Below are 14,900 nucleotides of genomic sequence, written 5' to 3'. Positions count from 1 at the left end.
TTTGTTATTGGGCTTCCCACAGAAATAAAAAAAAGTCCCAGGCTTTTGTCAAGAAACTGAATTAGGTTGACTATTCTTTTGCCCCACCTTCTGTTTTGACACTAATGGCCACTTTTATATTTTCCATATGTTTGTGTTTAGAACACTAAATTATAGTTGCTAACATACAATTTAATGGAAGGGTTTGTTGCTGTTTTTGCTAGTATCTTTGTTAGCAGATAAAGTTAGTTGGTATTGATGTGTTAGCGGGTGCGTGAAGTGCTATATCTTCTAGATGATAATTGAAGAAATTTGTTCAATTAGGCAGTGTAATGAATTTCAATACTTTTTATTCTGTTCAGAGTAGAACTGTCATTCTTACATGCCTGCAGCTCTTTTACACACTACCATGCAAAACCTTCAGTCAGTTAGATTTTCCTTTGAAAGAAAGCAGTAAGAACAGTAAATTTATCAATCATGACATGAAAGACATTTATAATGTTACATTTATAAATATCTATTTCAAATGAACGTAGACTTGGTGAGCACAAGAGAAACAAATCTTACCAATCCTCAATGTTTGATTATGTGTGTGTGTGTGTGTGTGTGTACACTAGTGTTTTACTGATGTTTTTAACTAGGTAAACTAGGTTTTAACTAGGTAAATGATAAGAGTGGCAAATGCAGGTCTAAGCAGAAAACAAATGATAAAGTTTATATTTAATTAAGTGCCAGACCATGTCATGTAAAAATTTGAATTTAACTGTTTTTATTACTTGGTCACTATTGCTTTGTCTGATATTACAGATCGTTTGATATGAGCATTTATGTAGTTTTAACCTAAATCACAGCAATGTCCATCTGTGAAGAATGTAGGCTGTCAAACATACACAACTGTTAGCCAATCATAGCAGTGGGCGTTTACTTCTGAATCGACAATCATCCACACCTATTCATATTTAGTGTTCCAATGAGTGGGTCAAAACAGGACAGAAAAAATCTAGTCTATTACTTCTAAATGATGATGTTTTTTGATGTAAAAAGCTTGATAGCTTCTGACCGTTTAAATGGGTCAGTCATTAAACACTCTGGCATGTAGGTGTTGAAGCTTCTCTGAACTGAATAACCCTGCAGCTGAAGCATACATGACTAGTGTTGACTGGTGCTAAAGTGATTCATCTGTGTGAGGAGGTGGCTGGGGATAAAAGCCCTGGTGCTTTATGAATGAAAGAGAGAGGCTTTCATATAGAGAAAAAGAGAGACTTAATGTCTAATATGTATAGAATAATATATAATATTAATATAATAATTAATAATTAATAAAAGCTTGAGTGGATTGTGGTTAAGTCATGAATCTTTCTGCCAGGGAGAGCCAGTGCTCTTGTGTGTATGTGTCTGAGCTTGCTGGCCTTTGCACCAGGGTATCTGAGGAATGTGAACATTTCTTTGCTTTTACACCACTGTACAAATGGTACTGCACTCATGGGTGTCTTTCTTCCTCTCTCACACACACCTAAGGGTCTAGTTCCTGCTCTGCCACTGGTGCATTAAAGGAAAACAGCTTACAATTCTTTGTGTGAATATTTGAAGCAGTCTCATTTTTTCCTTTTCCACTATCTGTCATTTACTCATACCTCCGTTCATTTTTTTTTCGCTCCTTCCTTCTAAACCTCTGAAACAATTAAACATAGTTTTCTTTGATTTGAAAAAAAAAGTTTATGGCCAGCGGTTTGCTCTGTGCGTCCCTCAACTGTGTTCTGCAGCAGCATCTCTACACAGCACTGTTATTACCTCACTAGTGAGAAATGTCATGTGTAGCCTTTAAGTTGCTACACTATATAGGCTAACTGATAAAATCGACAGGGCAGTGCTGACCACACCTTTTTTGCAAACTGTGAGACCGTTATTACAGTTAACTATGTGAAGTGATTTGGAACTATGATGTGATCATGGCATGCTGCATGGAACTACGTTTGCCGTGCGTTTTCCTGAAATAAAAAAGTTCCACCTCAGAACTTTCGTCAGCCAATCAGATTCAAGGATTCATCAGCCTCCGTAGTATAAAGAGATTTATTGAACACAAGATGAGAGCAGACAGACAGAATTCAGTCCTATACTGAGGAACAGAGATACAAAGCTGACAACAATATTGTGTTAACAGGTTTTGATGGAGAGCGCTAAAGTTTGCCTTCATTGATGATTTTTTCACATACACTGATTTGTTCGCCATTCAACAGTTTGGGCTCAGAACATTGACATAAAAATGAATGCACATTAAATTATTCAAAAGTGTTAAAAAAATTATTTCAGTTAAATGCTGTTCTTTTGAACTTTTTTTTTCAAATAATGTTGAAAAGTGTTATAAAGAGGTGTTTATTAAAAACTAAATCTGAAGTTTGAAGTAATAGCTGCTTAAAATTTAGCTCTGCCATCACATGAATAATTAAAATATAATTATATATAAAATATATTAAAATAGAAAACAGTTCTTTTAAATTGTAATAATATTTCACAATATTACAGCTTTAACTGTATTTTTTTAAATAAAATAGCTGCAGCATTGGTGAGTATAAGAAACATTTTTCCAAAATATATATATATTAAAAGAAAACGTATCAACCCTAAACATTTGAAATTTGGCGTGTGCTCAATGTGTGTTGCTCCTCTATCACAGAGTCACATAGAGATTGCAGTTTTATTGCTAAGACATTGCTCTTTAATATCTCAAATCATGAGACTAAGGTATGAATCATTTACATTAATTCAGAATCTGTTAAGATTGTTCTTAATGAAACTTCAGACTTGATGGCAGACTTTGGTATCTTGGTACATTTGAGCATAGTCTGAATTATTATTAAATCTGAGTTATTATTGAGAAGGAGAGGACAAGATACTTGTTTATTTTTCCTCAGTGAGAAATTTAAAGCATAACTCTTAGTTTGCTCTCTAATCAAATGGCTGGCTGCAAGCGATGACATATTAAAGACATCTCATATGTAATTTTGTCTTGGCTCAGGGTGCTTTTTTAAATGAGCTTTTAGCTGGCATTTGACTGAGGCTAAGGTTGCTCACTCTTAAGTGATTAAATTGAGTATAGTATGACCTACCCCCACAATATATTACATTACATCAACTAGAATGAATTAGTATGGTGGCCAGAACAAAAATAAAAATATTTTAAATATTTAACTGGTGAGCAAAGACATTTTAAGAACACAATCTGTAAAAGGTTATTTATTTTCCTTCTGTGTCTCAGATTAAAGCCGTTCAAGGACCTGATTTGAACCCTGCTGATTTATCCACTGCTGTGGCAGGTTTATGGATTCAGCTGCCTGCTTTTTATACTGAAGTGTGAGAAAGCTGATATGAAGCTTTCAGCTTCTTACTGTAAATACATGGTGATTTTCAGACAAGCAGTGGATTAGATGAGCACAGCAGACACCCCCCAACTAACCCGCAGAAAATCATCACACAGTCTGTCCTTTCATATACACCCCACCCAGTAACACACACACACATACACACACATATTGGGTCTGTTAAATCCATTAACTTGCTCTTTAGCTCAGACATAAGAAGCACACGGTGTGTTATAATATTTCTAGAGTTTTAGTCAGTGTTCTGGACTTTCTGAGATTAAAGAAAATATTTTATAAGCAAAAGAAAGCTAGTCGAAGCAGATTTAGACAATCAAACAAAAATTTTGGTAAGAGAGCAAGATATACTACAAAATCACCACATTCCCTGTGAACTAAACGCTGCTGGGAAAAGTCACATGTATGCGTCTGAGTTAGGGCTGTAGTGAAGTCTAAAGCTGTATTTTTGAAACCTCTGTCTGTCTGGAGTACTGCAATTAACTCAGCAAGCACAGACACACTGAGGCATTCCCCCCACCCACACAGAGACAGCTTCACACACACAAATCTACACACGGTTATGAATATGTCTGCACTTCACAGGCAAAAACAAAACCTTCCACACACACAAAAAAAAAAAATCACTCACAGCCATATATAGACCCTACACACCCACATAGGCATTAAAGCTCCACGGTACACATGCACTCACTGACACAATGGCACTTTACATTCAGTGTGTCTCTGCTATGATTACTGGACATTTAGAAAGGTAGGAAGAAAGCAATAAAGTGAGAAAAAAAACCTTTTTACTTTTCATGTTCTACTCATGTGGCCGTTTGTTTTTGTTTTTGCTCGAACTGTTTGTTTGTGTCTGTATTTGCTTGGTTTTGCTTTAACTGTTTCCCTCTCTGTCATAAGCACATTTATATAAAGTCATCCTATTTTTATGTAAAGTAAGAAGGCTGGTGGTGTGGAAGCTTTAATCAGTGCGAGCGTGTGTGGGTGGTAATCATACGAACGCAGACAGAGTCCGGCCAGCTGTAATTGTTTCCGTGTGTTGTCCTCATCAAGCTACAGGCGAGCCACAGTTTGCTACTGCCAGCCTGATCATATGCCTTTGGGCTCTTCAAAATGTCCTCTGGTTGTCCAGTCTGGAATTTCGGTATTGTTTTGGACATCTGCTGTCAAGATCTTTGCGGTGCAGCATTAACTTCATGGGTGTTGGCTTTTTTTTCTAAAATTGTTTACTTTTATGTTTGTTTGTAAATTGTGTTCCTGACAACATGTTCTTCCGTATTACAGTAAGTCTAAAACTAGTCTAAAACCTTTCATTCAGGTGTCACCAAATATACTCTTGAATAATTTATAGAGTAGCTCTTCACAGAGCAAGTAGAACACAAAAACAGAAAGACACTGGATTTGTCTCTCTGAAACCACCGTGAGTTGGTATTAAATAATGATGCCAGTGTTCCAGAATAATCTGGTTAAGCCTGGCTTGATACTTCATCCCACATAAGAGCGCTCTAACCAGACCACAGTCTGACATGCCACAATATAAAGTAGATACTCTGAATCTGTTTAAACCAGGCCTTGTGCTTTTGTGACAGTGAAAAATAAATAATAATTAGTATGTTTAATCTCAGGGGATGATGTGATTGTCATTAATGTATTAATGCTCTCTATATATGTAAAAATGTATGTTTGATGTACATTATATAATTAATTAAACTAGCTATTCTAGATATATATAAACTGTATGATATATTATAATGATTATTAATATCTAAATGTTGGCAAAGCTGGTGTGTCTAGTCTGTAATCTGTCTTTGTTTGCAGTGGTGTGTCCTCTCACCTGTATGAATGGAGGAGTATGCAGTACCCGCACACATTGTCTCTGTCCACCAGGCTTCACTGGACGTCTCTGCCAATTCCCACTTCGGACTCAAGCTTCTCGAGGCAACAAGCAGCCTGTCTACAATGTACAGGTGACTGTCTCCTTCACACTGTGTTTTCCACTGATTTAATTTTAAATGCACCCTTTTTTCCAGTTGTCTTCTTGATTATGAACAGACATACTGATGGTGCAAAACCAGTTGTGATAGAAAGAATATACTGAATTAGGGATGCACAATATTATCGGGCCGATATCAGAATCAGTCAATAATGTCTTAAAAAGGCAAATATCGGCATTGGCCAGATATGAAAAAAATATGCAGATATGTCTTGCCGATAAGAGTATTAACTCACACGAGCTTCAGGGTGTGCTAGCAATTAGATCACAAAAGCAGTGTGGTCATTCTTGAAGCAAACTTTTGCGAGAATTAGATTCACTGTTTTGGATCCCTGCATTTATTTTGAGAATGCACGTACAATGCAAGTTGATGCACTCGGTTTGTGTGACAGAGTCAGAAGTCCCTAGAGCATGCAGCGTCTATCTGGTAAGGCATTTTATTTACATGGGGGGGGGGGGGGCTGTTTGCCTATTTGTTACAAAATGAAGTAAAAACCTTGTGTTTCTGAATAAATAAAGCAGTATCTCATAAAGTAATAGTAATCTCATAAAATCACGAGTGTGTTTTGAGTTAAAGGTCAGAAGCTATAGCTTACACATCACAAAAAAAAATTTAAAAACATGAAACTAAATTAATAACATTTTTAAACCAATTATGAGCTCTAAAAGATTTTCAGAATTTTTACCAGGGCTCTGAATCAGTTCATGGAACAAAAACCAGAAACAAACAAAATTTTGGCAGGAACAGAACCAGAAACGAAATAAAATTTTATAGTTCCAAAATCGAAAATTTGAAATGGCCATTAACCAGTTAATAGCGTTATTTTATCGTTCCATTTAATATTTGAAATTTGCTGTCAACCAATCACGAATTCCAGTAGTACGTCATATGCAAATGTGACGCTGAAGCCAACGAGTAAAATGTCCGCTCAGCTGTGAACTCATCATAGGTAAGTCGCAATGGCAATGAACCACCCGTAGAGTTTATCTGAGGATAGTATGAGATGAATTCAACAGATCACATGCACCTGCAGCGCTTCTGTGAATGGAGAGAACAGAAAAACCAAAGGATTACATAAAAAAGGAATATAGACATTGAGGCTAACAGTTTTTACCTCAAATTTTAGTCTTCATTATTTCGGAAAGTAATAGGGTTAATAAAATGCGACGTGAGACTTATGTTTTTTTGTCACTCTCAAAACGCAATCTTATACAAGTATTGTTTGACTTTTTTTTTATCTTTATTTTTAACAATGCAGCAAACTTTATTAAATATCTTAAAAATACTTTAATGTCTTTAAAGAGTTTCTCAGACTTGTTTGTTTGTTTGTTTGTTTCTTTAGTAGCCTGTATACTTTTTGCCAAAATCTAGAAAAGAAGTTGGCTGTTACTCTCTTTTTGCCTTTTCATTCTGCGAAAAGAAAACACTGTACTTTATTATTGTTATTATTAGGCAAATTATAGACAAAGAAAATTAAAAATAACGTTATTAACCGGTATTTCTTCTACCCAAACCAGTTTCAGAACGGTAATAATATCAGAGGAACACAGGAACAGAAACATTAAAATATAGATTCTGCTCGGAGTGTTTTTTTTTTTTTTTTTTTTTTAATTTTTACAATTCCTATAGAGTACCTATAGAGTAGTACTGCATCCTTCATAACACCAAAAAGTATTTAGTTTTATTATATTCATAAGAGAAAGATAGTCTGTACCGATTTTTCCCGAAAAAACACGACCGGCTGGAGGCGTGGCGTGTGGGCGGAGCTAAAGAATCACGAGCGCCAGTAGGCTTTTGCATTGAGAGCGTCTGGAAGCTGTGACATTAGGTGAGGACAAAACCAACCAAAACAAACCATGGCTAACAGTCAGATTCAGCGTATATTTATGATCCAGAATCAGATCCAGAGGCTGAAATTTAAAAAGAGCAGCAGCAGCAACTACGTCTCTATGTGGTATGTACTGAAACTGTATATCTTTGCTTAGCGGTTTTGGATAATGTTCCACTTTGTCGTCTTTTTTTTTTTTTTTTTTTAAGCTGTACATGTGGAAAGTGCAGTTTGATGACAACATCGCATGTTGTTTACTTGATGTGCTTACGCGCCGATAGCTAAGTTAACAACACAGAGATATTTGAAGCAGGTTTACTCACCGCATGCGGTTCCAACACACGATCGTGACCCTTTTTCGTTGGGACTGCATTATCCTTAAGAAATAAACGATGTGCAAATCCGGCGTCAAACTGGGCCTTTTTTGTAAAACAAGCATCTTTGAAATGCAGGGAACAAACACAAACATTTGCATAACTCCGTTGATGCTCTGTAAAAATAAACTCCATCCACTGGTCCCTTAATGCTGTTTTTTTTTTTGGTTATCTGTGCAGGGTTGTCTTGCCCTGGCAACCAAAAATACACTTCTTTTGTGACATTTTGCTCTCAGCCTCGCTATACGGGAGCGCGCGCTCTTCCGGCAGAAGTGCCTTAGGACCCATATAAGGAAATTCCGCTCCATCTAACGTCACACAGAGCCATACTCGAAAAAAACTTTCCGAAACTTGTGACAAACCGGAATATTTTTGGAACAGAAATACTCCTTCAAACGTACAACTTAATTTTTTAAACTTTGTCCATGTTTAGCATGGGAATCCAACTCTTTAACAGTGTAAAAAACTCAGTATGCATGAAATAGCATTTCACCCCCCCCCCATTTAAATCTTAAAATAATATTTTAAGGTTACAACTGCATCTTTCGGGAAAACATGCAGCGATTGATATATACTATATATGTAGTTGATTTATAATTATTTTCAAAGTTTTCAATGTACTGTCATTATAAAAGAACTTGATTGTTTATCTAATTCTAACAAATACATTTTTGTTAAAAACTAACCAAAATATATCATTATTGGCATCGGCATTGGCTATCCAGTAGGTAAGGAACATAAGGAGCGATGTGAAAGGAAGAGAACACTTTTAAATACTGTGATGGTATATATTTACCACACCTGTGGTGTATAACACAGTAGAAAGATGAATCAAGAAGTGGCCTGCCATAATCATTATTGTATATCATTATATTATATCATTATTATATCATTATTGGCATCGGCTATCGGCCAAAATGAATTAAACTACACTGTGTCAGATTTCCGGTAAAGCGCTTCCGCTAATAGTAGTTGTATTGTGATTCCTTAGTTTTGCGTTCACTGTGTAGATTTTACAGGCTAGTTTACTTTAATATGGACCACAGAAAGACTGACGTACTATGTGTAGTTAGGGGGTGTCATACATCAAGCTGAATCAAGCATAAAAAATACCCGCAAGACATTTGTTTTGACCATAATCCACGCACCAGACCTGAATGTGAATGTCGGCCACAGTATGATCTGCACACCACTCCGAAGGTAGAAGAAGCTTGTCTGCTTTGGTTAAAAGCCTTAAACTTAAAGAAACCACCAACATTTAAAAGTGACATGACATACAGCTAAGTATGGTGACCCATACTCAGAATTCATGCTCTGCATTAACCCATCCAAAGTGCACACACACAGCAGTGAGCACACACACACACCGTAAACACACACCAAAAGCAGTAGGCAGCCATTTATGCTGCGGCGCCTGGGGAGCAGTTGGGTGATCAGTGCATTGCTCAAGGGCACATCAGTCGTGGTATTGCCAGCCCGAGACTCAAACTCACAACCTTAGGGTTAGGATTCAAACTCTCTAACCACTAGGCCAGAAAATAATCCACTCCCAGAGAAACGATGCTCTAGTGAAGACTCCGAGGCAAAGTCTCATCAGGATATATCCACAAACAGGTATGTTACACCATCTTGTTAAGATATGTGCTCTGTCAAAAGACATCGTTTATACTATTTTTTTATTGATGACACTCCTATTGGCATGAATAATATTTAGTGCTAAGCTGAAGTTGTTGATAACACTAGAAATCTGTAACAAAAAAATGCATATTAGAGGGATAGCTAATTAAAATTCTGTCATTTACTTACTCTCGAGTTGTTTCAAAGCTGTGTTATTTCTTTATGTTGCTGAGCACAAAGGACGATATTTCGAAGAATGTTTGTAACCAAGCAAATCTTGGGTCCCATTCACATCCATAGTATTACAAAATAATAGTATGGAAGTGAACTGGACCCAAGAATAGTTTGTATATAAAGATTATTCCAAATATTCTTCTTTGTGTTCAGTAGAACAAAGAAATGTATACATTCAGTGGGAGGTCCAGGCACTGAAAGACCCCACTTATGCCTTGGGGGATAAAATAATGTTACACAAGGCAACACAGGTCCACAGTGAAGATCCCTTAGCCCTTGCCATTCTCAAGAATGACACTAGCTTTTTATTGTACACTGGTTTCCCCATTAGTGTCTTGTTAAAAAACATGTTAAATATCTATTTAAATATCTATTCTAAATATCAGTTCTACATTTCAAATTTTAAGATGCACATAATGGATCAAATTCTGATGACCATGATGAAGCTGAAGTTGAATTTACTTCAAGGAAATCTTGCTGGACACTTCGATATGTCCCAGGGTGTAGTAAGCCAAATGTATCTCCTACTGGATTAAAATTAATCAGCCCTAATTCTGCTCTGTATAGTAATCAGTTTACGGATAAGGACCAAAAATATTTCATTACTACTTTAAAACTATCAACAAGTGCTTCCACTGATGAAAGAGAAAAAGGAGACAGTCATTTACCAGTTACCTAAATATTCAGTGCATTCACAAAACAGTACTGTACGCCTGCTTTAAAAAACACGAATTTGCTTTCAGTATCATGTACCAGTACTCAACTGACTTTTCCGCTGTGCAGGTACTGATATGCATAAGGGCTTTTATAATTCTGCATCGAAGACCTGTCTACTCCAAGTGGCAAAACGAAACAATTAAAAATGTCCTCAAGTTATGGCAGGCCACTTCTTGATTCATCTTTCCACTGTGTTATACACCATAGGTGTGGTAAATATATACCATCACGGTATTTAAAAGTGTTCTTTGTGTGCTCCCACCACATCACTCCTTATGTTCCTTACCTGCTGGCTAGCGAAACGGAAGTTTAATACATTTTAAGGAAGTACGCCATTGTTTTTACTTCCGCGCTGCAAAATAAGGTGAATACCGAATGTGTCTCATGTCTCTTGAGGGTTTTGTCCTTATTTTTTTTTTTTTTATTAAAGGGGTAATATGGCGTTGCTAAAAAAAAGAGGACTATTTTGTGTATTTGGTGTAATGAAATGTGTTTATGTGGTTTAAGTAAAAAAAAAAACAAAAAAACACATTATTTTCCATATAATGTACATTATTATTGTTCCTCTATGCCCCGCCTTTCTGAAACGGCCGATTTTTACGAAGTTTATCATTCTAAAAAAGCGAAAGTGTGCTCTGATTGGCCAGCTATCCAGTGCTTTGTGATTGGCTGAATACCTCAAGAGTGTGACGGAAATGTTACACCCATTAACAAACTATCATGCTGTGTCCCGGCGCGATGAGTGAAAAACAATAAGACCCATTACAAATGAGACATTTGTTGCATCCAGTGGCGACATAATTACAAATTGTAATGACTAATACTGTCTTTTTACGTGTTGTGTTGCATCCCACAGCATAAACAAAAAAAACATGTCTGTATTTGTGACCGGAGAAATGACAAACTTAAAAACAAGAAATGTAAAATGCGTTGCACACATCTGAATATTTGGGTTGAACTGTTCTGGAACAGTGTTGTAAATTCAATTTAAGCACTGATTTCTAGTTGTGTCCTCTTTTGGAAGCCCAAACAAAGTAGTTTTGCTTTCACAACGAAACACACAGCATCTCCACATATTGGTGGCGGTGGCAACAATACTACAGTAAGAATAAAAGTTACGCCTTCTTTCTTTGCGTGAACATTTTGGTGTTTTGCAAATCTTGTGACATAGACATGTGGGGGCGTGTTTAAACGAGTTGTTTTAGGAGGGCGTGGACGAGTCTTTAGTATTTGCAACTTTAGGGATCTTATTTATTCACAAACAGCTTTTAACACTCCAAAAGAGAAAGGAAAAATTTTAATCGGATCATATGACCCCTTTAACAGTAAACTGAAAATATCTCCCCAGGTGATGCCTGAGTCCAAGAGTCTGTCAGAAGCAGGTGGAACAGGTGGGCGGCAGCAGATGACACAGACACACTCTGTGATCACTCTGCAAGGCACTGGACATCACTCTTCTGAAGGTAATGGGCATACAGGAAATTTTCACTTTTAATCTGACGGAAATGTTGTCTCATTCACATACATGTGTACACATGAAAAACTGATGTGAGAATCTTTCCATGCAGAATAGTTATCAAAAGAGTAACTAAAGCACATTTTATAACATTCTGTGTGTCTATAGTTCAGTCTGGGATGATGGGGTTCAAAACATTATCATAAGTCATCTAGGTCAATATAAAAGTTTTTTATAGTGTTGTTATTGTATAGTAAATGTGTATATATGTATATATATGAATACAAAAGTTGATTTAAAATGAATCCTGCATGGTCTGCGTGTCTCTGTTGAAGAATGCTTAATTTTCATTAATTAAAAGATAAATGATAAATTAAATTATTGTTTTATGTCTTCATCTGGTAAACAGAAAAATGTAGAATTTCTGAGGGGAAAAAATGCATAAGTTGCTTATACATTCAAATAATTATACATGCTAAAATACAAAATTTGGTAAACAATAAAAAAAAATATATATATATATAATGAGAAAAAATATAAAATTTCATAAGGCCATAGACATTTATTTATTTATTAAACTTTTAATACATTGATGTGAAAATGTATACGTTTCATGATTTTCATTAATTAGACATGCTTTTTAATTAAATAAAATTTAATTCAACTATTAAAAAGGAACTGAGAAAAAATTTAAACTGAAAAGAAGCAATACAAAACAATTAAAACAGAAAAAAACTGAATTTTGAAAAAATACAACTAAATTTAGGAAAAAAATTAAATGGATTTCATATGGACCTATATGCCTCAGCCTTGCTGCGTCCCCCAGTTTGGGAACCACTGCTTAATGCTTTTAAATGGATACATTAATTGTGTTAATTATATATAATAAGGTTGACTGACTGCTTCTCTTCCACTTTAAATGGATATTTGTGTTGTTTATTATTTATTTTTATTTACTATTTATCATTTTTGTGCAATTACTTGCCTGTCAGTTGAGTTTGTGGCAAAACCTTCTGCAGTGTTTACATGTTTTTTATTACTGCATAAAAATTATTCAAATATATGTTTAATTTCACAAAGCACAAGTTGATTTCAAAATGCACCGACGTTTTTGTTTGCATTTTGTGTTTTTCAGTTGAATAAAATACTATTTTCCCCTATATTTTTCATAATTGAGGATTTCTTTAAAAAAAAGTAAAAAAAATCTTGTCTCGTTCTCGTGAACCCAGTCTCGTGTCTCATCTCGTCTCGTGGGATAAGTGTCTCATCACACCCCTAATAAAAAAAAACATTTTTATCATTTAAAAATCATTTAAAACTAAATAAAAATAAAATCTTATTCAATATTCTTTCATAATTTGTGATATCAAATTGTATATTCATGCTTAATGCTTCTAAACCTCATTGTTATTGAAAAGATATTTAGAATTAACTGTGTATTTCCTTCTTTTTGGACTCTATGTTTCCAGTGCAGGTCAATGTTCGTGTTGTTCACACGCCAGACACTTCAGTTGTCATTCATCCTCTCGACCAATCAGAGAACAAGCCTCACAGTACCAAGACTGTGGCCCGCCTCCCTCCACATACGCACAAGCCAAAGGGGAGGTGCTTCCAGGAAACCACACCCAAACAGGCTGTGAGTGACAGAAGTATATGAGATGATACACAAAATCTGATTTGCCTATGAATTTCTTATTTAATATAAATTTAACTACACTCTAATTATCACTTCTTATTTTTTTTTACAGTGTAGTAGTAACCCTCTCCCTGGTTTGACGAATCAGGAAGACTGCTGTGGCAGTGTGGGTAATTCCTGGGGCCAAAATAAATGTTACAAATGCCCATTACTACCTTGTAAGTTAAAATAATTTCTGTTATCAAATTTAACTTTTCTTTGGGAGTTGCATTTGACTGTTTCTGTCAAAGTGTTCAAAGTGTCTGTCCTGCCAAAAACAACACCTTCTCATTACTAATTCTTTAAAAATAACAGATCATCTCACTCGACTCTTTTTTTCCTTATAAATTCACACTGTCATAACTTGACAGGTGGGAATGTGTCATTGCAGTCTTGGAGTCAAGTTTTAATATGGACTAGAAGAAAAATGCTTTTTTTCCACTCCTGTTTTCTCTCTGTAACTCATTTGATGTCTCAGAGCTCAGTCAGACGGTGATCCTGGCCTGGTGAACGCTTCTGTGTGTGAGTGTATGTGTCTGTGTATGTGTTTGCGTTCGAGTGTGTGTGAATGTCTCCGTGCCTCAGCTACATCACCATATTTTCCAATGACACACCCTTTGCAGTAAAAGGAGACAAAAGTGAAGGCTGGAAAAAAGGATGAAAAAATGTTGGCTTTGGCAAAAGCCTTTCTGGAAAGCCTCTCTGTCTCTGTTCTCGCATGTTCTTATACAGAAGAGAAAATATCAGCTTCAGAGAAATGTTCCCACTGCGGCCCTTTTCTCACTTTCTGCCACACACAGAAGTGAAGCACATCACACACAGCACACCATGCTACCAGTTTCTCTTGGACTTACATCCCCTCACAGAAACTTCTTTCATCAATTTTCTCAACGTGTTCCACCGCTTTCATTTTTATTTAGCTTTGATATACATCCCCTTCATTGGTGTGATGTTTCATAGTTTCATGTGCTGGCTTAGTCAAACAACCAAAGCAGCTAGTACAGATGCTTTTTCTAGAAGAACTGATTAGTAATTTGTCTGAATTTCTCTCATTCAGATGCTGGGAAACACCAGACTATAGTAGAGGACTTTGGCTCCACGTGCCCTCAGGGATACAAGAGACTTAACAGCACTCACTGCCAAGGTAATGTGTGTGTACATGTTAGATTGTGTGTGTTGTATAGGTTTTACAAATTGTAGTTATGTTTGTTGTCATAAAATGTACACATGCATGAGCATTAAATTAACAGGAACAAGATAGCTGCCAAAACATTTTCTGTCATGTGGTTTAGGGCAAATATTACATACAGCCACAGGCAGAAAAAACTGTTTATACTACTGTTTGCTACATAGCCAGACCAGTGATTTTTTTTTTTTGGACAAGATTATTGAGGATGAAGCTCATGTGTAGTAGATGGAGTTTCTGATAACTACCATTTGGGCCTCAGTTCAAATTTAGAAACCTCAATTCAAAGTCATACTAGATAAAACTTTGAAGCTACTCAGTCATGTGATCTAGTTATCTTATTATTAAAATAAAAAAGAATACAGTAATTGTTGCTAAAACATTAATTTAGTTTTGACAGCTCTTGGGATAGATTGTAAAATCTTTATCAGTGTAAATTAGGGATGCCCCAAAAAAAAGCTCT

General features: G+C 35.9%; 1 protein-coding gene across 2 annotated transcripts in view; it reads left to right on the top strand.

Moving 5' to 3' along the window:
- The window catches only part of LOC127958797 (latent-transforming growth factor beta-binding protein 3), a 37,527-nt gene that overhangs the window by 6,774 nt on the left and 15,853 nt on the right, over window positions 1–14,900 (top strand). For both annotated transcript variants that reach the window (XM_052557773.1, XM_052557772.1), the window contains exons 2-6: window positions 5,175–5,323; window positions 11,469–11,583; window positions 13,046–13,212; window positions 13,325–13,430; window positions 14,309–14,395. In XM_052557773.1, the coding sequence (XP_052413733.1) occupies window positions 5,175–5,323; window positions 11,469–11,583; window positions 13,046–13,212; window positions 13,325–13,430; window positions 14,309–14,395 (624 nt within the window). The remainder of the gene's footprint in view (window positions 1–5,174; window positions 5,324–11,468; window positions 11,584–13,045; window positions 13,213–13,324; window positions 13,431–14,308; window positions 14,396–14,900) is intronic.

Source organism: Carassius gibelio, chromosome B5, assembly GCF_023724105.1.
Source record: "Carassius gibelio isolate Cgi1373 ecotype wild population from Czech Republic chromosome B5, carGib1.2-hapl.c, whole genome shotgun sequence".
Lineage (NCBI taxonomy): Eukaryota > Metazoa > Chordata > Actinopteri > Cypriniformes > Cyprinidae > Carassius > Carassius gibelio.
The sequence above is the reverse complement of the archived record's forward strand: the minus strand, read 5'-3'. Positions and strand labels throughout refer to the sequence as shown.